Here is a 24299-nt window from a genome sequence, read left to right as displayed (position 1 = left end):
TCATTATTTTATAATATAGACTCATAATATATATATATTTAATGTTGCCTGTCAACCAAGTGGAATGCGTTTGCTTTTTCTTTTGTAATATTTTAATTATTTCAGTTTAAGTTTAAGATACACAAATGTTGAGTGTTTAAGTTTTAGTCGGGCCTGTCTATGTCTCTCTTGCTCTGTTTGCACAAGTGAAAGTGAAAAGAAACGGCGGGAACGCGGGCGTTGGGGGTGGGCACGTGGGGGCAGGGGACGGGGTCCGATGCGACAGAAAAGAAGAGAAGAGGGACAGCGCGTAAAAAAGAAAGGAGACTGTGCGATGACATCATCCCTCATTTGCATAAATCTCTGCCTGAGAGCTGATTGGTCACGGGTGGGAGAAGCCGAAGCCGCTCGCGCTTTTCATCCTTTTCAGTGCTCACTCTCGCTCGTCCGTGTGTGTGTGTGCGCGTGCGTGCGCGGATCGCCGAGCGCCGTTTCATTCTCTGCTGCCAGGAGACACGCATCTCTTTACTCGCCGGTAGACGGTCAGTCTGCTCTAAAACATTCCCCGTCAGAGCTCCAGTCTACCTGCTTTCATCTCAACAAACGTTGCCGGTTTTTCTCGATCCACAGTGCTTACCGGCATAAACCGGGAGGAGACGCGAGTACCGACTGGGCGTTGCTGGAGGAAAAGCGCTATAGATTTGGTAAGATTATCTGCGTGTCAATCCTAAAATAGTCAACGATACATTTAAAAGCGTTTTTTCACTGTCACAACTAACTAAACTAAAACATTAAGAGTCAGTTTAAGAAATGTTTTTCATTCAACAGCGTGATTCACGACTGCATGCATTGATATGTAAATGATTAAGTTCTCGTTCACACCGGTCATTATAATAGAAGTACAAATGAGATCATCAGATGGAAATGCCCCTGAAGCGATCAGGTTTCACACCGGTTTGATTTATACGCGTTAATCTAGCACACGCAACCGGTTTAGTTAGTTTGGCGTTTTCACTGCTTGTTAACCGGCACTTTGTCTCCTTTTAATCCGTGTTGCCTTGTTCATCCTTTGAGTCCGTTTCAATGGTGGATGTTTGGGCGGTGACTGCAAACCCACTCGTAACGGAGACCGATTTTAAACACGGGCAGTCGTTCAATGCGCTGACATATGAAAGAGAAGGAATGGGAATACCGGTTTTCCTCATGTTGTGTTTTGTGTGTGTTTCCCAGCAGTGAAACTTCCCGCTAGTGCATTCACTCGAGTCTTTTGTTCTGCGCCTCCTCCACACGCCCGGACACCCCACATTCAACACACTCACCCGCCCGGCCCCGTCATATACACACACCCACTCGGGCCATTCAGGACTGACCCGGGCTATTGTTCGCTAGGCGTATATTGTACTGGATTGGAAAATTAACCAATGATAAAAAGCTAAATCAAATACAGTCCACTACTCATTCTATATCTATATAAAAACTATTTAAATATACAATTGTCTGTTGTGTGTGTGTGTTAACCACATTAGATGTGTATCAGACCTTATAATGATACCGCAGGAATTAATTAAACGACCCAACCTGCCAGAATATACGCCCTTTGGTGCAGTTCATCTGTCCATATCTGGGAGAAACAGACCAGCAGTTCGATATCATTCAGTGGTCTACTGTGAATTATTGATGTTTCTCCACACATAAAAAAAAAGAGTGACAAGGGCAATTAATCTGACCGGATTTTTAGTAATGTACTTAGAGAGGATCCCGGCTGAACTCTATTCAAAGGGCCTATGGGGTCATATTGATAAGTTTTAATTTTGTAGGTAGTTTCTTCTGGTGGTTTAGGGACAATAGAAATCAACAGGGTGGTTTCTTGGCTCTGCTCCCTGCATGTGCGACTGGAGTCAAACCGATGCGTTTCGCAGCAGGTGCGGCTTGGTTTAGCTTCTGCTAAATCTTGGCTTTGGAAGTCAGTTCATCCTATTGTCTTGCTCCATAGTTCCCTTCTCTCTTCTGGCCAAACAAAAGGTTTAAGACGGATGCCTCAACCCCCTGCAGCCACCATCTCACCGCTCCAGAGAGGCTTCATCAGATCTGTCTCTTCTGCTTTTGTTTGGGATATTATGTATTATTATGGGAATAATTAAATATTCGTTATATATAGAGAGAGAGGGAGAGAGAGTAATACAGACTGTTTTAAGCTGTTGGTGTATATAAATTGTGAATATGCGAGTCACTGCTAAACAAAGCAAACAAATCTCTCTAATTAAATCAGATCTATTTTTGACTTTCATTGTTCTGTCATATCTTGAGACAATGCTGTGGCTGTCTAACTCCAGCCCACAGGGATGAGGCTCTTGAAGGAAGGCATTGCCAGCAATTACAAATGTGTCATGGCATGATGGGTAGTGACTGTATGAGGAATGGGGGTGGGACTCGCTAGAGAAGAAATTACAGCAAATGACATCAGAAAGTCTTATTTATGATTATCTGAAGTGACATAAGTGAATGTGACTTTGCATTATTTGTCCTACTAACATTTGCATGCTCACTGAAATAATGGTTCTCTATTGGCATCAATGGTTCTGTGATAAACCTTTGTCATCCATGGCACCTTTTCATTGGACAAAAAGTTATTTATAGTGAAAAAAAGTTGCTTTAGATTCTTGACACTTCTTCTGTTGCATCGCTAAAAACAACATTTTGAACCTTCACTTTTAAAAGTGTTGTGAACACTCGTTGTTGTCCCAAGATGAATTACAGTGGTTTCCTTGTGTCATCTGTCATTTTCTGATAAGTCTCTCATATTGAAGCGCTCCCTCGTCCAGTAAAGATAGCTCCCTAGAGGCTGAGCAGTTGTCGCAGTGGACAGTTGGCTCTGTCAGGATGGGATATTGTGTTGCAGTTGTGGTCATTTGAAGGGATTGTTGCGTTCCGAGTTCTTTTTTTGGAGTGTGTTTTGTGGTTACACTTCTGCTTTCTGTAAACACGACTGCTGTGCAGTTGTAGCACTCTTGCTGAGTTAATTTCAGTTTGGAACAGCATTTGCATTCTGGTTGAGTATCCTTTGTTCCAGTATTGGCAGATGTCACTCAGTGAATGGTGTCTGTGAGGGGATCACAGATTGCATTTGGGTTCTGCGGTTTACTGATGGATTGGATGGATATTGATCTGCTGGTTTATTAAGGTTAAAGTGCACATGCTGTAAAAATCCCTCTAGTGTCTCAATTCCATATTAAAAGAATCTGTCCTGAAAAATTTGGTGTCTTGATGCAGTTAACAACTCCAACCTTCATATTTTCTCTAAGCATCAACTTCAAGGTGTTCATAAAATCTGCAGTTTGTCAGCAATTTTTGAGGCATCCAAACTCCCAATGGAAGTAAAAATAAATCCAATTTTCTGATGAAAAACACTGTGCGTACTGCGTAGCTATGCAGTTGCTGTGTGGTTTTGAATGTGGTGTTATATGCTTGCTAGAATGTTTTGATGGTTGCTTATTGGCCATCCAAAGTCATTGTATCATTCTGGCCATTTTGGACCTGGCCCAGATCCTTTCCTTCAAAGTAAGTCAATGGGTCTTTAAAATAAATAATAGTGTAGACAAAAATAGCACAGTAATCTCACTTGTTTCAAATTTCAGAAGGGATCTCAATGTCTCAAACTCAGATTCACTCGCCAGGAACCTAAATATTTCTCATATTTCATATATATATAACTTCAATATAACTTCTGTCCATATTTTTGCCTCTATAATTCTTACAGTATTTCAGAAATGATGAATTTTGAAAATTTGAGACATGAAATACTCTGAAAGTCCAACCTCTGAGAAATATAAATGCACTCTGGGAAATTATTATTAAGTAGACTCTTCATCTAAAGCAGCTTACAGTATTTCAACACAGTGACAGTCTGTTTTGAGCACCTGGGGGTTGAATACTTTCACTCAAAGCCACAGCAGTAGAAGGGAAATCACTTCTGCAGGAGTGCAAACCAAGCCTTAGATTACCAGTCTAGATTAGGACTGCACGATTATGACACAAATCTAAATGGTTGATTATTCCCTTGAAATTGCGATTTATTAATGATGATTATCCCAATTTACATTGAATGATGTTTACACCATCGTTTGATGCAACTGCATGCCGGATATTTAGATGAAAATAAACTAGATAAAAAACTCTTAACTGAAAAAACTTTTAGTGCTTTTCAATAGTTTTGTTAGGATTGGTTTCTTCTTTAAAATATATATAACAAAGTAAAAAATATGAATGGTATTATAATGTTACACTAGTACTAAAATTAAAACAATAGAAAAACCCTTAAGATAACATAGAAATGAAAAAGAAAGTATCTTATGCTCACAGAATAACATAAGTGGACTTTAAATGATTAATTGCCGCTTTGAACGATTACATAACTGTGGCATCCATAAATGTTATCGCAATTAGAAATTCGGTTAATTGTGAAGCCCTAGTCTAGATCCTCAACCATAGCTAATATCAATGTTTGGTTGTATATTAGTTAAACAGCCTTATGTAGATCCGCGCTTCGCCAACAGGCACGTTATGACATTTTCTGTTGAGTCAGAACAGAGGCTCAGAGTCCATTTAGAAGGTGATGGTCAGCTGTGAGCAGAAGGATAATCCTCTTATAGGTACAGTCAATTCCTGTGCAGTCTGTGTGTGTGTGTGTGTGTGTCACTTCCTCATGTTCGTGAAGGGCATGTTTCTTGTCTGCTGCAGATGACATTTATGTCCATGCTGTCACAAGCAAACACAGACTATCAGATGTCATTGACTGAACCCCACCAGCTGGTTTTTATCAACTCCTATGTAACTTTTTTATTTATTTTTTCTTGCTTTTTGGGGCTCCCAGTAGATAGTAGAATCAAGTAGCTCCTTGAATTACAAATTAGTTAAAAAGGCCCCTTTACACCCAAAACCTACCAATATCAGTGTGCCCACATGCTTTGCTAATGCACTGCTCAACTCTCCCGTCTGTGCTGTGACCCCTGCACTTTCTCTCAATGATCAATATCCATCTTCTCTCATCTGGTCTCACCATTTCTCCTCTTACTCTCTTGGCCAGGTGGCATAGCATGCTGGCTGGTGCCCGTATCTAGCCCATGTCCTGTGTGCGTCCTGTTCTGTGGGTGTCCGTCGGAGGATTGCGCAGGATTAGCATCATGCTTTGTCCTGAGTTAACGAGCTCTGTCATGTGTTAATCTCCTCGTCCCCAGGGGACCGTGTTGGGCTGCCGCTGGTTGTGATGTTTCCTGCTGCTGTTCAATGAGTGAACAGAGGTGCTGGAATCAGTTCCTTCAGTCATGTAACCCTACTCTGACACTGCTTAACTGCATTTAAGTAAATTATGGTGTCGTTTTAGGGGCCGTTTACACTGGATGTGCTATTGTATTCACAAACCTCTATTCCCACTTCTGCTCCTGGAGATCTATCTTTCTTCAAAGTTCAGATCAAGCTCTGATCAAACACACTTGAACCAGCTTATAAAGATCTTCAGAAGAACTTAATAGTAACAGACAGGTGTGCTGGACCAGACCTAGTCATTCATTACAGACAAAAAACTTCAGAAAGGCGAATGTTTTACAAGAGAGTGTATAATTGTTTTGAGTAAATGCAAAGTGATTGGAGGAAAGATGAAGTATTATGAGCAAACTGAAAATTTCCTGGGAAAAGGAAAAGGTTTTTGGAGCAAATGTGACATTTTATTGAGAGAAGGCAAATATTTTGCAAGATAGTGCAAAGTTTCTTGGGGCAAGGCAACATTTTTGTGAGTGAACAAAGTTTCTTGGGGGAAGGCGAAAATTTTGGAAGACAGTGAAAAAGTTTTGCGAGGGAATGCAAAGGTACTTGCAGAAAGGCAAAAATTTTGTGAGCCAACTTCAAAGTTTTATTGGGGAGGGCAAATGTTTTGCAAAAGAGGGCAAAGTTTCTTAGGAGAAAGCAATAACATTGCAAGAGAGCTCAATGTTTTTTGGGGGGAAGGCAACATTTTTGTGAGTGAACACAAATTTTAATTGGGGAAGGCAAACTTTTCGCATGAAAGTGCAATAGCTTTTTCAGTCACTATAAGGCAGAACACAAGTACGCATCCAGTGCAAGTGGCCTCTAAGCGTTCTTGTGTAGGTCACTTATCTTTTGCATCCCAGAGAGCTGTCAAGTGTCTCACTCCCTGGAGTAGCATATGTTTCAGAAAACTTATGTGAATCTTCCTTACAGTACAAGGATTACCTCCTTGTCACCTCTGGATGCTGTCCAGGCATCTGCCACACATGCTGTTGGTGCCTCAGGCAGAAAACAATTCTTCTATCACAGCTAGTTTTGTCTCAGTTCACCACTGGTTTTGTTTCAATCATCCTCCTAAGGGTAATGGTCTCAGAATGGTTTCTTACAGTCTAACGTCAATACCTTTACTTACTCGTTCTGCATGTGTCCCTTACAAACACTTTGTTTTTGTGAGTTGGATAGAGCAGCTTCCAGACCTTTGGCCAAGGGTGTTTTGGGAATGTGCTGGCCATGATTGCAATCTCGACAGTGGGGGCAGTAAAGTGGCTTTTGTCATCTTGGACAGCAGCGGTCCTGTCATGTGCCTCCGTGTGTGTCTATCCTCTTTTCACTCCTCCGCAAGGGCTGCCACCCCAACAATCCCTTCTTTGGTGACTTGTTTCATGGAATGCTCCTCGGGCCGTCCGACTTCATCTCGGCGTGTGTGTGCTGTATAATGGGCCGTTCAGAGGGTCATGTGATCGGTATAGGGGACCAGTATGAACACACAGATGTGTTTAAGACTCCGTCCACTGTTGAAATGCATTTGACATTCACCACTTATATGCCCTGCAAATCAATGTATAGTTGTATTCGGTTACTCACTGCTGTGGTTTTTAATGGATTCTGTTAGCTTATGGACCTGAGGTAAAGTTTATTCTATCTTTATTCTTAGGGTTCAGAATCAGGTGCTTGAATTTAAATTTGATTGCCTGTTTCTCTCTCAAACTTGTTGACCTTTTACTCTTCAGAGCAACACAGTAGTGTGTTTCTTCCTCAACCAGCAAACTGGGAATCCCGGTGGCCCTTTGAGGTGGTGGTTGTTGGGATGTTTATTGTAGCAGCACGGACTGTAGAGTGAGTGACACCAGTCATGTTATGTTGTCTTGCAGCTGATAGTGCTGACCGGTTTGTTATGTTTAATAAAGTTAAGTGTACGCAACTATATTGGCGTTAACCGTCCATTCTATTTATATAATAGAATAGAATGAAACATGGTGGCAGCGGTGCTGTGAGAAAAGTAAAAGCACAGAGATTAGACACAACGAAAGTCACAGGCTGAGTATGGAAGAACGAGCGGGGAGTTCACGAGCAGCGCGGATGGAGAACGCGTTGGGACTTAGACCGCCACAGGCACTTTGCCTGGACTCATCTAATCTAGCAAAATCATGGAGATTGTGGAAAGAAGAGTTCACGCTGTATATGGATCTTACTCTCGCGGACGCTGACGAAGCCGTGAAACTGAAAGTTTTCAGTTATATCATCGGGGACACTGGAAGAGAGTTGTGTGAGACCCTGATACCCACCTCGTCACCAGATCGCACAGTAAGCAGATTAATAAATGCACTAGATGACCACTGCAATCCAAAAGTGAACGAGACAGTTGAAAGGTACCGTTTTTTTGTCAGAAATCAGGGCTCTGATGAGAATATCGACAAATATGTAACAGACTTAAGAATGCTCGCTAGCACGTGCAATTTCGGTCAGATCAAAGACTCTCTGATCCGCGATAGGATTGTGTGCGGCATTTCCAGCTCTGTTTTGAGAGAGAGACTGTTAAGGGAGCAAGATTTGACTTTGGAAAAATGTGTGCAAATCTGCAGGGCAACCCAGCTGTCGCGGGAAAACAACAGAACGATTGAAGGACGAGTGACAGAGGAAGTACATGCTGTAAAACATGCTGTGAGAAAAGAGAAACACACGAGCACCGTGAACTGCAAATTTTGCGGGAAAACGCATGAAAGAAACAAACTGAAATGTCCTGCATATGGAAAAAAGTGCAAAAAGTGTGAAAAAGATAATCATTTTGCCACAATGTGCAGAACAAAAATGCAGAAAGAAAAAACAGTGCATACAATTACTGAGTCAGATGAGGACAGTTATGAAGACATCTTGTGCGTAACAGCAGAGACAGTAAACACTGTGACGAAGGAGAAACAGAGACCGCCCTCAAAACTCTTTGCTGCCATGCTCCTGGGACAAGAACAGATAAAGTTTCAGTTAGATTGTGGAGCTAGCTGTAACATTATACCTGTCAACCTGTTAAATCCAGCCACACCAATAGAAAAAACTGAGCAAGTGCTGGTGATGTACAATAAAAGCACATTACAACCAATAGGGAAATGCAAAGTTAAACTGAGAAATCCCAGAAACAAGAAATTGTACCGATTAGAATTTATGGTTGTAGATGAGGGGTCTGCAGTGCCACTACTGGGCAGCAGAGCAGTACAAGCCATGAATCTGGTAAAAGTGCAATATGAAAACATCATGGCTGTGGATAGCATTGTCACTAAAGAGACTGGGAAACAGGAAATGTGGAACATGCATGATATCAGAAATGAATATGCTGATGTGTTCCAGGGAGATGGATGTCTGGAGGGTGTGTATAAGATAGAAGCAGATCCTACAGTAACACCTGTGAAACTACCAAAGAGGAGGGTCCCTGTGGCAATGATGGCGCCACTTAAAGCAGAGCTGAGTGATCTTCAACAAAGAGGTATCATCACACTAGTTGACTGTAGCACAGAGTGGATCAGCAGTCTTGTTATTGTTAAAAAGCCATCTGGAAAACTTAGAATATGCATAGATCCAAGACCACTTAACAGAGCTCTGAAAAGATGCCACTTTCCACTGCCGACAATAGACGAAATACTGCCAGATTTGTCAAGGGCAAAAGTCTTCTCAGTATGTGATGTCAAAAATGGATTTTGGCATGTGACCCTGAATGATGAATCAAGCTACATGACAACATTTGCAACACCTTACGGCAGATACAGATGGCTGAGGATGCCAATGGGAATCAGCCCAGCACCAGAGGTGTTTCAAAGAAAACTCAACCAAGCTCTGGAAGGATTGCGAGGTATTTATGTCATAGCTGATGACATTCTCATCACAGGAGAGGGTGAGACATTAGAACAAGCAAACCAAGACCATGACAACAAACTGAGACGACTGTTGAACAGATGCAGAGAAAAGAATATTAAACTGAATGCAGAGAAGTTTCAACTGCGAAAGAGTGAGGTTCCATACATTGGACATTTGCTTACTGCAGACGGGCTCAGAGTGGATCCTGAAAAGGCACGAGCGGTCAGAGACATGCCACGTCCAGTAGATGTCAAGGGTGTCCAGAGGCTCCTGGGCATGGTAAACTATCTCTCAAAATTCTGTGATCACCTGTCAGATGGCTGTGAGATACTGAGGCAGCTAACACATAAGGACAGTATTTGGGAATGGTCAGATGCTCATGAGGAAGCATTTGCACGGCTCAAAGATGTTATCACCAAAGCTCCAATTCTCAAATATTACAACCCAGATGAGCCACTGACACTTCAGTGCGATGCGTCAGAGACTGGGTTAGGGGCTGCTCTACTTCAAGAGGGGGCACCAGTTGCTTATGGAAGCCGGGCATTGACTCAGACAGAGAGAGGGTATGCCCAGATAGAAAAAGAATGTCTGGCCATCGTTTTTGGTATGGAAAAATTCCATCAGTATACGTATGGGCGCAAAGTAACTGTACACTCAGACCATAAGCCACTGGAAAACATAGTAAGAAAACCCTTGTTGAACACCCCAAAACGCCTGCAAAGGATGTTACTGCGACTACAGCGTTATGACATTGAAGTTAAGTACATCCCAGGGAAGGACATGTTGCTAGCTGACACACTGAGCCGCTCATACTTACCTGAACATGCATCAGAGAGTTCAGTAGAAGTGGAGATTGAAAGTATAAACATGGTCCAGCATGTCAACATAGCAGAAGAAAGACTCCAGGCCGTCAGAGAGGAAACAAGTAAGGACAGAAAGCTACAGACTCTGATCAGATACATCCAAGAAGGTTGGCCATTGAACAAAAAGGACTTGCCCAGTGACATTGCACATTACTACTCTTTTCAAGAGGAACTCAGTTCACAGAGTGGAATTGTCTTTAGAGGGGAGAGAGTAGTAATCCCCGATGCACTCAGAAGTGATATTGTCAAGCGCATTCACTCCTCACATCTGGGCATTGAGGGATGCCTAAGAAGGGCAAGGGAATGTGTTTATTGGCTCGGGATGAATGATCAGATAAAGACATTCATAGAAAAATGTGACATCTGCAGATCTATGGATGTAAAACAGCAGAAGGAGACTCTGTGGTCTCACGAACTACCAAGTAACCCATGGTCTAAGGTAGGAACAGATATATTCACTTTAGACAATAGAAACTACCTGATCACTGTTGATTACCTCTCTAACTTTTGGGAACTGGACTACTTACCTGACACAAGATCCACCACTATTATCCGTAAGCTGAAATCCCACTTCGCAAGACACGGTATCCCAGACATGGTTATCTCGGATAACGGCCCACAATACGTGTCAGAAGATTTTAAAAGGTTCAGTAGACAGTGGGAGTTTAAACACAAGACATCTTCCCCGGCCTACCCACAAAGCAATGGGATGGCAGAATCAGCTGTAAAGACTGCAAAACGGCTGTTGAAAAAAGCAAAAGCTGATGGAAAGGATCCATACATCGCCATGCTTGATCACAGAAACACACCATCGCAAGGGATCAAAGCAAGCCCAGCACAGCGATTGTTCAGTAGGAGAACCAGAACTCTAATGCCTATGCATGACAACCTGCTACAACCAAAGATAATACACACCCGACAAGGACTGATTGAAAACAGGAACCGTCAGGCTGCATGTTATAACAGACATGCAAAAGATCTTGATCCGCTTAAACAAGGAGACAGAGTCCGTGTGCAACCTGAGGAGCATAACAAAACATGGAGAAAAGCGACAGTAATGAAATCTGTGGACTGCAGGTCTTATGACGTCCAGCTCGACTCAGGAAACATTTTGAGGAGAAATCGCCGACACCTCAGAAAGGACAAAGCCACAGAAGTAGAAAAAACAAAGACTTGTCAACCCGCAGAGGTGAACAGGGACTGTGTGACAGGCTCAAAACTTAGCACAGACAGTCCAGGGGTGACTATTACAAAGTCTGGAAGAAAAGTGATTAGACCTTACTACCTTAAAGATTATGTACAGTAATCTACTAACGCTTATCTCTATATCCAGGGGATTTAGTATGTGTTTGCTTACAGTTACAGCTTGTATTAATATGTGAGAGAGAAGAGGAAAAAAAAAAAAACTGAGAAAAGAGGATAAAGATAGCACTTTATTTTGGTATAAGACTTTTATTAATGTAAGGGAATATGTAGAAAAAAAAAAAAAAAAACATTGCAATTTCAGTAGGATAATGCAAAGACAATGTTAAGACATTAGAAATTTTATGTTGTGTAATTTTCATAATACAAAAGTTATAAGAATGTATATATGTTCTAAATTGCATTCCTTGAAGTTGTTCAAAACAGATTGTCTTTCAAGTTGTAAGATAACTAGAAAAAAAAAAGAGAAAGGATGTTGGGATGTTTATTGTAGCAGCACGGACTGTAGAGTGAGTGACACCAGTCATGTTATGTTGTCTTGCAGCTGATAGTGCTGACCGGTTTGTTATGTTTAATAAAGTTAAGTGTACGCAACTATATTGGCGTTAACCGTCCATTCTATTTATATAATAGAATAGAATGAAACAGTGGTCATCTCTCAATAGATCCAGTGTTCCCTTGTTTTAGAGCGAGAGATGGGGGTGGAGGGAAACTTCTGCAACCTCCGGAGGGTACAAACAAAAGGGGGGTTTGGAAGGGTGTATAAAGATGCTGCACTCAATATATTTAGGTCAGAATGTAAGATTTATGTATTTGAAGCACATTTAAAATTTCATTTCATTACAGAATAAAAAATAAAAAAATGAGTTAAAATTATGCATATGTCAGACATATTTAATATTTTTTTGATTGTGCATTATCTCTGAGGAGGCATAATGGGGTATTGGCAAGACAGACATAATATGTGAGAGCCTAAACTGTGACAAATTACCGCTGATTAGTCAGTGCTCTGACCAAACGCCAAATCAGAGGCCAACAACAGCTTCCCTTGTGTATGCAAACGGCCTGGGATGAGCCATGAGTTTCATGCAGCATCTCTGTGGTGTGCAAATTTGCACTTCCTCCAGGCACAGTCTCTCCATTGATCGCACTTTGTAGGGAAAAAGCTATTTCTTATTGTGAGCCATTGAGATTGTGCAGTTTGTTTTCTTGTTCTCCATTCATTAGACATGTCAGTTTTGCCTCAACTGGATAAAGCTAAGATGGCATTAGCCTGTTAGCCCCTGCTGTGCCACTGTGGTTAGAAGCATGCTTTGCACACGGGGGACTTTTTAAGGCAAAATGCAGCACTTAGATATGCATTTATGCATGCACAAGGCCGTGTTGAGCTTGCACTTCGGATAAGGGGGCCAAAGTGCATTTTACTGCTACAATGACCCAATTAACACAGGGTGATCTGGGGTTCTGTGACGGGACAATTTAAAGACTGATGCAATGGGCTGGAGACTTGCCAAAATACTGCTTCTAGAAGGTGTGCAGCATGTCTGCAGTGTTTGTTTACATCATATGTGGGTCTTTGGAGGATGAGCGCTTCGCAGAGTCATCCCTTCAGGACATGAGGCTCCTGCACTGGGATTGGTTACAATAATTGGATGAGGCATTATCATTCTGTCCCTGAGAGTGACGGAGTGCCATTAAGAGGGTTTGTAAGTATGATGGGTCTTATGTTATGTTATGTCTTATGTTTGTAAGGTCTACACCTACACCTTTTGTGGTTTCTTGTGCTCACTAAGGCTATATAAACGTGTGTGTTTACGTACGCATGTATGTGTATGTGTGTGTGTGTATATATATATATATATATATATATATATATATATATATATATATATATATATATAAGTAGTAGTTTTATTTTAGACATTTTTGGCATTTCTGCTGTAATGACAAAACTGGTGGGTTTCAAACACAAACATGGAAATATTGACATGTTATATTAGATGACCTCAATTAGCCACAATTGTGATCCAGAGGTTGCAGGAACTGTCTGTTTTTCAATAAAAACAAGCGTTACAGAGGGATAATAAAAGAAACATGATTTAAGTGAAAATAAAATAAGGTTGTTTTGCCCCGTCCACTTGCCTCAAACTTTATTTAATTTTCATATTCTTTGTTTCATACTTGCCTGTTGACATCAGCCACTCTGTAGAATAGAGCTCATCAGAAGTCAGCAGAGGTCTGATCTCCCCTCCAGAATAAGATTTACAGCATAGGCTTCTGACCCCCTTGGGTCACTGTTGTATACATACAGAGGAAGCAGTCCATAACCCTCAGTTGTATCATTAAGGTCATAATGCCGTGTGACGGTGTGTGTGTTTCCTTCTCGGAACAAGGCTGTTCTACCCTTATAATCTCATCAGCTGTCTGTCTCCTGACATTCTCACAGACTGATTCTCATCTATCATTCTAAACAGGATCAATCGCAGAAGAAATAAAAAGAGTCAGGAGGGGTAAAGCGGATTCTACAAAGCCTGTATTTCTAGAGGAGTTGTCTTCCATAAGGGAAAATAGCCCTCGAGGTCTCTGAAGTGGAAGTGATGTTGCATGAGGTTGTGTTTGCCTAAAAGACTAAAATCTTTGGTAGTCTTCATCACTAACTTCAATCTGACCATATAATTAAATCTTATGACTGCATAATATAAAACTTAACAGGTAGTGTTTCCCAGATTGTGGCTCAGATTCTTCCTTCTCTAAGAGCGTAATCACATTGGGCTTGTTTGTTTCAGACATTGGCACATTTTCTCCCTTAGTTTTGATTCATTTAGGCACATAAAAACATGAAAACTGTACTTGAATCCTCATCAAAATAATCAGCCCCTATTACCTGAATATGGTGTCTCAGCCTGACTGAAAATGACTGGTCAAGTTGTGGTGAGAAAGCAATCTCACCCGAAAGACTGACGGCCCAAGCTGTATCATAATTTATAATAGGGATGGGTTATATAAAAACAATTACAATTAAACAAATAGTAACAATTGAAGTCTCTGTTTAGGAATGGAGCAAATGATCTGCAGGTCTGAAAAAAGCCTAAATGTCTAGAGTTCCCCCATTTGGCACAAATTCTATTGTTCATTCACCATGGTAACAGTTATTTGCAAGTCAATGTGGTCATTGTTAATGTTCTCAATTGCACAATTCCTATCACTAACCAATAACCATAGATTGATCTCTAAGACAAAATATCATCTGTGTTAGGGTTTTGTAATGGGCAGAATAAGTCATAGGGCTGGAGGAATTAATGTCGACCTCAGAAAGAATCAGGGAGATTCTGCAGCTCTGGATTATAATGTGGACGATGTGTCCTGTGACACTGACGTCCACTTTATGAGTGAGCATTTTCAGTGTTTGTTGACATAGTCCATTGTTTTGTTTTTTCTCATGCTTTCTTGAGCCAAGCCACTTCCTCTCTTTGGCCTCTTCCACTGTATGAACTTTGCTTAAATCATGCAAACAACATCTGCTTCAGTAAAGCATTGTGGGTAATGCATCTGGCATGGCTTCTTTGCTAGTAGTTAGCAATTAGAAATTCCCCCAAAGGGTTTTGAAAACCCCGAGAATTTTTTACATAGTACCAAAATAATCTTATGATAGATGTCTTTTCAAGTGTAAAGCTGCATTTGAATCTGTAAAGCTGTATTAATGACAGCTGTAATCTTATACCAACCATCATTCCTAATAGCTGGCAACTACTTCTTATGTGGCTTTAATTCATTTTGGTTACAGTTTAAACAGATCTGAGCTCTGAATCAGCTGTTGTTTTCCCTCTGCACAGCACGCTCTTGACTTCATTCCTAATCTCGTTCTTTAACATTCTTTTAGCATTTGCAGTTTTACCAGACCTGATTCTTTATCTGATCGTTCTCTTAGGTCTGCAGACTTCTCTCTTGTTCATACTTGTTGTCTGAAGTCTCGGCTCAAACTACAACTCTTATTGCTCTTGTTTTCAGGTAAACCACAGCCATCTGATAGCTGTAGACTTCAACTAGTGGACTGAGTCCTAGGTTCCTGATTTCTCTTTTGTTGAGACGGACCTCCAGGACTAGGACAAGATGAAACCAGATGGTGTTGACACAGCAACAATGGAAGCATTAAACACAGGTCCTGCGGTCGAAGTGGTGCCAGGGGGCGAAGCTCAGGACCAGACTTTGCCTGCAGCGCAAACAGAAGGTGAACCACAGCAAAAAGAAGCAACCAACAAGTCTGGGGATCCCAAAGCCAAGACAAAGGCTCCTGCCAAAACAAAGACACCCACCTCTGGAACCAAGACATCTACAACAGGCTCCCGTCCCACCACTGGCCAAAGCCATCTGATAAATGGGGCACAGAAGTCACAAGCTAATGGCGTCCCCAAAAAGACCACCACAGCAGGCCTGGAGAAGAAAACCTCAACCACTGCTGCCACTAAAAAACCAGTCAGCTCTACTTCTGCACCCACAACCAAGACCCCAAACAAGGTGACTGAGAAAAAGCCTGTGGGGACGGCAAGACCTGCCAGTGCTCCAGCCAGTGGTGTGAAGACGACAGGGGCAGCACAGCCCATAAAGAAAGCCCCTGCTCCACCAGCTAATGGTCTGAAGTCTAAACCAAAAACTACAGGTAAGTCAAAAGTATCATCTGAGCTTATTGATTACAGCAGTGGTTCCCAGCCAGATTCAGTAAGTGTCCCCCAGCATTAGTTCAGTGTAGGCCAGGGTCTCCAACTCCTTTAGACTTCAAACCCTTTTCCAGCACGCTTGTATTTTTAATGTGTGTTCGATTGGGGGTGGAGCTGAACTCTGCAGGATAGTAGCTCTCCAGCAGAAGGGTTGGAGACCCCTGATATAGGTTATATTTAAGTTGCATTTTCAGGAGAGAATGTCTGATGTAGCATATTATAAAAATTTCAAATAAACTGTCTGTACTTGTCCTCTTGTTTTAATTCTCTTAAAAACCCTTTACATCATCCTTCACTCCAGCTCCAGCTCCAGCTGCAAGACCCGCTACTGCATCCACCACTAAGACCAGCATCACTGGCTCTCCTGTCGCCAAAACAACCAGGTGAGCATCTCATAGGGTGGGAATGTCACAAACAGAAGCTCATAGACTGGGTAAATTAAGGAGAATTCTGCAATGTGGGCCATTTCAGTAGCTCATTCTTTTCCAATGTCCTTAATGCATTGCTTATGCAGCCTCACGTTGCAGTCCATACTCCTCATTCGCTAAATACTTAAAGCATTAGGCATGAATTCTAAGTCTGAAAGGGAAAGCATTTCATTTGCTGGAAAATGAACTGGCACAGTCCTAAAATTCCTGATTATAAAAGAAATGTGAAGAGGAAGTTTACACTTTCCCCAGTGAGTTTAAGACTCTCACAGGAGCTGATTTGAGTTGCCTGCAATCAGCCATGAAGAGTGAAGGACTTTTTTGTTGCTTGTTTATGGAGGCGATGAGGGACATTATGAGGCCTGCAAAGGAGCTCTGACTCATGATGTTATGTGAGGGTAGGGGAACATTTTTTGTGTTCATTTATAATATTTAGTCCCACTACCATACATTTTTGCTTATCTCTTGAGATTTTGACTGACATTGATTACCTTCTTTCCTTTAGCTTCTCTTAAAAATACAGTATGTTTCTTCCAGTACAGACATGTGTTTGTATTTTGCTAGTTATTTTGACCCACTTGGTATCTTCGATCTGACAAATATTAAATGCTACTTTGTGTACAGTTGAGCAGCATAACAAAACAGTTGTCTTAATTATCAATATCTTAATATTAAATTAACATTTGTTTCACAGTCCAGTAATATATAACTCAGTTTTGGGTGTGGCGTATTTTTTCTTCACATTTGTGTGCATGTGAAGAGTGTAGTGTGCATATAAGCATCCAACCATGTGTGTGTCCTGTCTAGAGCAGTAGAAGTTGTACTGAAGGGAATTCTGCATCTGTTTAACCTACTGGATTTTGAATGAATAAAACATACATGTAGCATTAATGGTGCATGTTTGCCACCTCAAATTTAATTTAAATCTATTGAAGTCGCTACTTGTGGCACCAAATGGAATGGCAAAAATGATATTATATATGTGTGTGAGTCCTACTTTGGATACTAGCTTCATTAGAGTAGTGCGGACATGACAGAACTGGCCAAAAAACATGAATCATTTTGATTAATTGAATTCTTAGGGAAACCTTAATGAATGAGCTTTTCCCTGACAATGATTATGTCATACTGATGTAAGAATTATGGGATGGTCGGGAAAGGGCACATCCAGCAGCCACCGCTAAACCATTATTTCTCATAAATGAGTTGCTCTCTTTCTGTATCTCTTTGTCCCACTTTCTCTCGTTCATTAGGTCATGGTAGAGTTCAGTCCTCCAGAGAGAGGTTTTATTGCAGACGTTGCATCTAATCTCCAAATGGTGCTTGCGTGTTTCCCAACAGCCAACTCGATGGATGCTTTATAACACTTCAGTGATTCTGATTTTGCTGCAGCGCTTCATGAGTTTTTCGCTTGTCAGATTTCTGCATTTTTATTTTTATAGGCTCAAGTTTAACATGGCTGTACTTCAGACTAGGGTTGTGATGGTGAGGTCAATTGACGTGTGACAACACTGGTAATACCAGTATTGCCATGGGGGAATCCCCTTTTTTTCCTTGCTTCCCTTAGCTTTTAAATAGCTTAAAAGCGTGTGTGCACTTTTTTTCTATGACTTTATTTCATGGGAGGTTTTTCAAGTAGAATCTCCAATAAAATGGCATTGTCTATTTAAATTTGTTTATAATATATAAATCCTTTCTGGATATTTATTTTTGATATTTTTCACAGTACAATATAAAAGACACAAAATGGGTGCAGGTCTATGTATTGTCCAATTAGTCAAGAGTTTTTGTATACAGGCATCTTTGACTGTTTGACTGATTTGACACTGCCAGCCAAAAAAATCACTGCACATTAAACATGTTTAATCTCTGATGTTGAGGTAAAGTAAATCAAATATTATTCAGATGAATGACTGTTGGGCTATATGAAGCTAACACAGCAAATTTCCACACAGGTGAGTGCCAGCAGGTACATACAGTTTGATCAAATGCTCCTAAATCACAGCTTTACCAATGCATTAGGATTCATCTTGAAGGGACATGAACCTCGTTATTGAGGTTAAAGAGTCCCTTCAGGCCAGAGTGCTTTATTAATATCTCATCAGTCACTGGCTCAGGAGGAGGTCTTTTTCCTCACTGTTGCTGTGGCTTCAGGGGAAATTTTGCCAATCATAAATGTAATGGCAAGTTAAAATGTGTTTATTAGACAATCAGGCAACAGGCTTCTCCATTGCTCACAAAACTTTAAAGAGCTATATAAAAAATGTTTGAATGGCATGCCGTTAGCTTGAAGCACTTAAAGCAAATGCACATGTATAAATGTGTTTGGATTGTTTTTAAGCTACAGTGCATTTTAGGGTTTTAATGTGCATTATATTTTCCCCGACCCTGGCAGAGCTCTAACAGAAAAATGCTTGGCTTATTGAACTATGGCTTTTGGTTGATGCTTTGTTTGTTTTTTCTATTAGAGGAATAGTTCACTCAAAAAATGAATCACTTTGACCATATCACTTTCTTTATTCTGCAAAACATTCAGATTTGTCATTAGCATGACAAAGGCGGTTACATTCTTTAAAAGACCTATAATGTACCACCATTGTTCTACTAATGTACCATAAAAAATAATAATAATGTAGCAAATAATATAGTGCACAAGTTCTATAACTCCTGGCCTTTTTGGATTTTTTATGGCATTATACGCCTTCACTGAATGCTAAAGATGCTCTCTCCCGCGTGCTAATCTCTCTGTGCTCGCTCATGTCACGATATATTATTTCTGTTGGTTCTTTGTTTGAGATTAAGATGAATATAGAACCCGCTCTCTCTTTCTCTATTGCTATCATTCTCTTCTCATCATCTAATAGCATGCTTTCCTTATTTAAAGTTTAATTATAATGCAAATCTAAATACTAGAAACAATAAAAAATCTAGATTTTTTCCAATAATCTGTCAATTCATTACTTTGCTTCTTCATAGTGCTGATTTTTTTTTTTACATTAAAATATGGTAAAATCATGTCATTAAACATGGCAATAGATGATGTGTTGACGAGAAAAAGCATAAAGATCCCGGGTAAATATTTTGTGGCAATAGCTCATCCTATTTTACGATAATGATTTATATTTTATATTGCTGACAATATAATATGGAATATATATTATGTATATTGGACAACTTTTAATGTTACATTTGGATATGTGGTTAAAAAAAGAACTGCAAAGGCTTCAGTCAGACAGCTTCTTTATGAACTATAAGCAAGTTTGATTATCAAGTTAGCTTAAAGACTAATGTTCTAATCCAAATTGTGTGCTTAAGTAGGTGTTTTTATAAAGCGAAACTAGGTCGTGAAGCTACAACACACCACTGCATTTATTTGTGTAGTATTCTCTGTTGAGTTTATTTGTTTATAGACTCGGCCTCTTTGTTTCAGGACCTCCACTGCTGGATCTCTCTCTCTTTTGCGCAGTTGCTTGCTCTCTCACCTGATATATAGGACACCACAATTTTTGTAGATTTTCACCCCTGCCCATCTCGTGTGGACTTTGCCTAGACAAAATGTGGAGCTTATGGAGCATGTGTTTTAGCAAGATTCATGCGGTTTGCCTCAGTGGGATTTGCATGGTTATTTTTACTCAACACAATGAAAGATTTAAATGGTGCTCACTGTGTCTTCTACACTGATACGCACCCTGCCTCGTGCTCGTCAGCACTTTATTTAGAACAGGAGAGACACATGCGGTGGAGCGTGCACAGGAAATCAGAAGCTCCTGCCAAGCCAAGAGGATCTAGGTTATCTTACTCAGACTTTACCTGGACATATACTGACGAGTCACTGCCGTGTGCTAAGCTGAGCTCATTCTAGACCAGAGTGGACCGATACTAGACCCCGTCAGGGTAGAACATGTATAACCACAGAGTCAGGCACCCCAGGACAGCACAGAGGAATTATGGGTATATAGCTGAGAGAGGGTGATTTCTTTAAAATAATGTTTTTGCTAGTTTTAACATAACTCCATGTTGTTTCTTGAGCTACCTGTCTGTGCTGTGACTAATCAAAGCTTTGACTCACAAGTCACTGCTTTAAATGGGATACATGACCTATCACCAAAAACTGAAAGGTCAAAAGAAGTGGAGAGTGCAGTTTTAACTCAGACACACTAGAACTTTTCTATGTGATCTTTTTTCCAGCTGCTTTTTAAATGCATGAGGTCCTTGTCCTAGCTAGACATGAAAGCTCAACGGAAGTCTCCTACCAGAGAGTTGTGCAAGCTAGGAGCAGCCAGACCTGAAAATTTTTTAAAATCTCAACATACATGTTATTAGGATTTGACGCAGTCTTCCTCTGTATTGATTTTTCAATTTCTTGTCACATCTGCTATGTGCAGGTCTGTTGGCTCAGCTCCTGCTGCCCCGAAGTCTGGGACACCGACAACTGCCAGCAAGACATCTACAACCGTATCCAGGCCAACTACTGGTACACCCAAGACACCATCTACCACTGCTAAACCCTCACCTGCTAAAACCACAGCTCCCCCTGCTGGCCGCACTCCCCCTCCTAAGACCACAACACCTATCAAGAAAGGTGGGTATCTCATGAAACACATGCGTACAGTTTATTTGTAACAATTTTAACACTAATATTGTGTTGTAGTACGTGAATACTGATATTTAAAATATGGTAAATATTTATATTTTTCTTTTTTAATTGTATTTTATTTTCATAAAAGAAGCTGTTATACTGAGTTGGAATTATATGTTCTCTTTTCATTAGATGTCAGTAAGCAGTCATCTGCTCCAGCAGCCAAGAAGACCACTTCTTCTCCGCTTACCCGGCCAGCACCAACTAAGACCACCAAACCTGACACCCCTAAGTCAGCCTCCACTGCCAAGGCAGAATCAGCCTCCAAAAAACCCACCACCTCCAGTAAGGTGGCAGATGTTAAGACTAGTAAACCCAAGGAGAGCAAAGCAATGCCTTCCAAGGAGGTCAACGCAAGCCCCAAGACCACAGGCAGCAAGCCAAGCACTAAAACAAGCAGCCCAAAGAAGTCAGTTGGCAGTAGCACTCCAAAGCCATTGAAGGGTGGCCCAAAAGCCTCCCAGCCTGCAGACACAGCAGCCATGGAGGGTGAGAAAAAGGACATGGTACCCGCTATGGTTTCAGCCACTACTGCAGCTGGTGCTGTTGTTTCTATGGTGACCTCTGAGGCAGCACCTGAAGACTTAGACACATCTTTTGTTCCTGTTGCCACTGAAGAGGCACCTGAGGACTTGTTTACCCAGGTCAATCCTGCTGCCTCTGAGGTGAAATTAGAAGACTCATTTACAACTCCAATTCCTGCTTCCTCTGAGGACTCTAAAGAGGATTCAAAAGAAATGGCCAAAGCTGTCATTGCCCCTAGCACTACGAAAGCACCTGAAGACAAAGTTACACCTGTCATGCTTCATGTCTCTGAGGGATCACCTGAAGACTCTGTTACACATTTCAATCCTGAAGAAACATCTGAAGACAGAACTGTGTCTGCCATTCCACCTACCTCTGTTGAGGTACGAGAGGAAACTGTTTCACCTGTCACTCCTTCTGAAGAAATACCTGAGGATGTAACTACATCTGTCATTGCTCCTATCTCTTATGAGGCACGAGAAGAAACGGTTTCACCTTCCATTCCTTCTGAAGAAACACCTGAGGATGTAACTACATCTGTCATTGCTCCTACGTCTTATGAGGCACGAGAAGAAACTGTTTCACCTCCCATTCCTTCTGAAGAAACACCTGAGGATGTAACTACATCTGTCATTCCTCCTACCTCTTATGAGGCACGAGAAAAAACGGTTTCACCTTCCATTCCTTCTGAAGAAACACATGAGGATGTAACTACATCTGTCATTCCTCCTACCTCTTGTGAGGCACGAGAAGAAACAGTTTCACCTTCCATTCCTTCTGAAGAAACACCTGAGGATGTAACTACATCTGTCATTCCTCCTACCTCTTGTGAGGCACGAGAAGAAACTGCTTCACCTCCCATTCCTTCTGAAGAAACACCTGAGGATGTAACTACATCTGTTATGTTTCCTAACTCTTATGAGGCCCGAGAAGAAACTGTTTCACCTGTCATTCCTTCTGAAGAAACACCTGAGGATGTAACTACATCCATCATTCCTCCTACCTCTTATGAGGCACGAGAAGAAACGGTTTCACCTTCCATTCCTTCTGAAGAAACACCTGAGGATGTAACTACATCTGTCATTCCTCCTACCTCTTGTGAGGCACGAGAAGAAACTGCTTCATCTCCCATTCCTTCTGAAGAAACACCTGAGGATGTAACTACATCTGTTATGTTTCCTAACTCTTATGAGGCACGAGAAGAAACTGTTTCACCTGTCATTCCTTCTGAAGAAACACCTGAGGATGTAACTACATCCATCATTCCCCCTACCTCTTATGAGGCACGAGAAGAAACTGTTTCACCTGCCATTCCTTCTGAAGAAACACCTGAGGATGTAACTACATCTGTCATTCCTCATACCTCTTATGAGGCACGAGAAGAAACTGCTTCACCTCCCATTCCTTCTGAAGAAACACCTGAGGATGTAACTACATCCATCATTCCCCCTACCTCTTATGAGGCACCTGTAGAAACAACTTCACCTGTCATTCCTCCAGCCTTTGAAGACGAACCCGAAGACACATTTACACCTGTTATTTCTCCTACTTCTGATGAGGCAGAGCTTGTCTATCCCCAGGATGTCCCGCAGAGCATGGACACTTATAAAGATGACAATGTAATGTCTCAGCTGGATGCTGAAGTAGACTTGGTCAGTCTGGAGGTGCCAGTGCCTGCTGTGTCTCCCCTGGGCACAACAGTACTGTCCCCACCATCCTCTCCCACCAGCTCACCATCCATGCCAGTTGAGCTCCCAAGTTCAGTTCCCTTCCGGAGCATGGAGGGTCTATCTGAGCCATGGGCACAGAGCTCTACACTGTACTCCAGCTCTGTAACCATAGAGAACCAGGAGCAGGATATGGAAAGAGAGCCTAATGAAGAAAGTGAACAGGATGATGAAAAAGATCAGGATGATATACAGATGCCCTCTGCTGCAGAGAATGTGATAGAAGACTTTAATCTGATGGGCTCCACTAGTGGGGATCACATCAGAAATGCAGCTCCTGTCTCCCCCTTGAAAAGAACAAGAAAGAGGCAGTGGAGAAAGCTGAAGAAGAAATTAATGAAGACAATGATGAGAGGAGGAGGAGGAAGAGAAAGAGGAGGAAGTAGAAGCATTAAAAAGATTGGCATAAAGGAACCTGTGCCCAAACAGAGAAAGAAGTTTACTCTAAAAAGGGGTGGAAGATTTTGCCAGCTCTGACTGGGGTACGATGCAATCAGAATGAAATGTACAACAGTAATAAACATGACTCAAAAGCGACATCTCCTTTTAATGCTGAAGACAGCTGCAGTGCTAAGATAACAGATGACTTCATCATAACTGAGGCATATAGGGAACAGCCATTCACAGGGCCTCTGGAATCCAGTCATTTGGTAGTGAAGAGAGGAAGAGGATAGGAAGAAGAGCATTTGAAGGAAAACATGGTCTGGCTTAGAGCATGATGATGAACATCTCAAACAACAGAAAGACTTAGAGGAAGCAGATGAAGATGTGGAGATGGTACGAAGAGTCATGGCTGAGAGTGGACTGGGGTTCATAAGAGATGATGGTAATGAAGACGAAGATGATGATGATTACAGAGATGAGAGTGATCTAATTCTCAAACAGTATGGGTTCACACTGCTCAAGCAACATCTTATGCCTTTGACAGACAGCATGGAGTAATTCCAATCAATTCTCTGATCCCTGTGCCCAGCCTTCTTTCCCCCTGTCCAGATTCAAGAGTTCAAGATCCAGACACACTAGCCAAATTCCCAGCCGACCTTGACACAATACCCACATTCTCATCTGAACCAGAT

The 24299-nt window shown here is 41.4% G+C and overlaps 2 protein-coding genes across 2 annotated transcripts; both read left to right on the top strand.

The window, feature by feature from the left end:
- Positions 1 to 395: 395 nt before the first annotated feature.
- LOC113054025 (mucin-5AC-like) lies at positions 396 to 23700 on the top strand. The gene is made up of 5 exons (XM_026219296.1): positions 396 to 683; positions 15198 to 15846; positions 16206 to 16287; positions 20718 to 20914; positions 21104 to 23700. Exons 2-5 carry the CDS (start codon positions 15300 to 15302, stop codon positions 23698 to 23700), a joined length of 3423 nt encoding a protein of 1140 aa, XP_026075081.1. The 5' UTR covers positions 396 to 683; positions 15198 to 15299.
- Positions 8437 to 15244, top strand: LOC113054033 (uncharacterized protein K02A2.6-like). The gene is made up of 2 exons (XM_026219309.1): positions 8437 to 10837; positions 15198 to 15244. Exons 1-2 carry the CDS (start codon positions 8437 to 8439, stop codon positions 15242 to 15244), a joined length of 2448 nt encoding a protein of 815 aa, XP_026075094.1.
- Positions 23701 to 24299: the final 599 nt, after the last annotated feature.

Source organism: Carassius auratus, chromosome 3, assembly GCF_003368295.1.
Source record: "Carassius auratus strain Wakin chromosome 3, ASM336829v1, whole genome shotgun sequence".
NCBI classification, from domain to species: Eukaryota; Metazoa; Chordata; class Actinopteri; order Cypriniformes; family Cyprinidae; genus Carassius; species Carassius auratus.
The sequence above is the reverse complement of the archived record's forward strand: the minus strand, read 5'-3'. Positions and strand labels throughout refer to the sequence as shown.

What these genes read in the sequence shown, in the direction of transcription:
- LOC113054033 (XM_026219309.1), top strand. Translation starts at nt 8,437, where the DNA reads ATGGTTGTAGATGAGGGGTCTGCAGTGCCACTACTGGGCAGCAGAGCA. An exon ending in CCCAGCACAGCGATTGTTCA is followed by an intron (nt 10,838 to 15,197) that starts GTAGGAGAACCA and finishes TCTTGTTTTCAG; the next exon opens with GTAAACCACAGCCATCTGAT.
- LOC113054025 (XM_026219296.1), top strand. Translation starts at nt 15,300, where the DNA reads ATGAAACCAGATGGTGTTGACACAGCAACAATGGAAGCATTAAACACA. An exon ending in CCTGTCGCCAAAACAACCAG is followed by an intron (nt 16,288 to 20,717) that starts GTGAGCATCTCA and finishes TGCTATGTGCAG; the next exon opens with GTCTGTTGGCTCAGCTCCTG. An exon ending in CACAACACCTATCAAGAAAG is followed by an intron (nt 20,915 to 21,103) that starts GTGGGTATCTCA and finishes TCTTTTCATTAG; the next exon opens with ATGTCAGTAAGCAGTCATCT.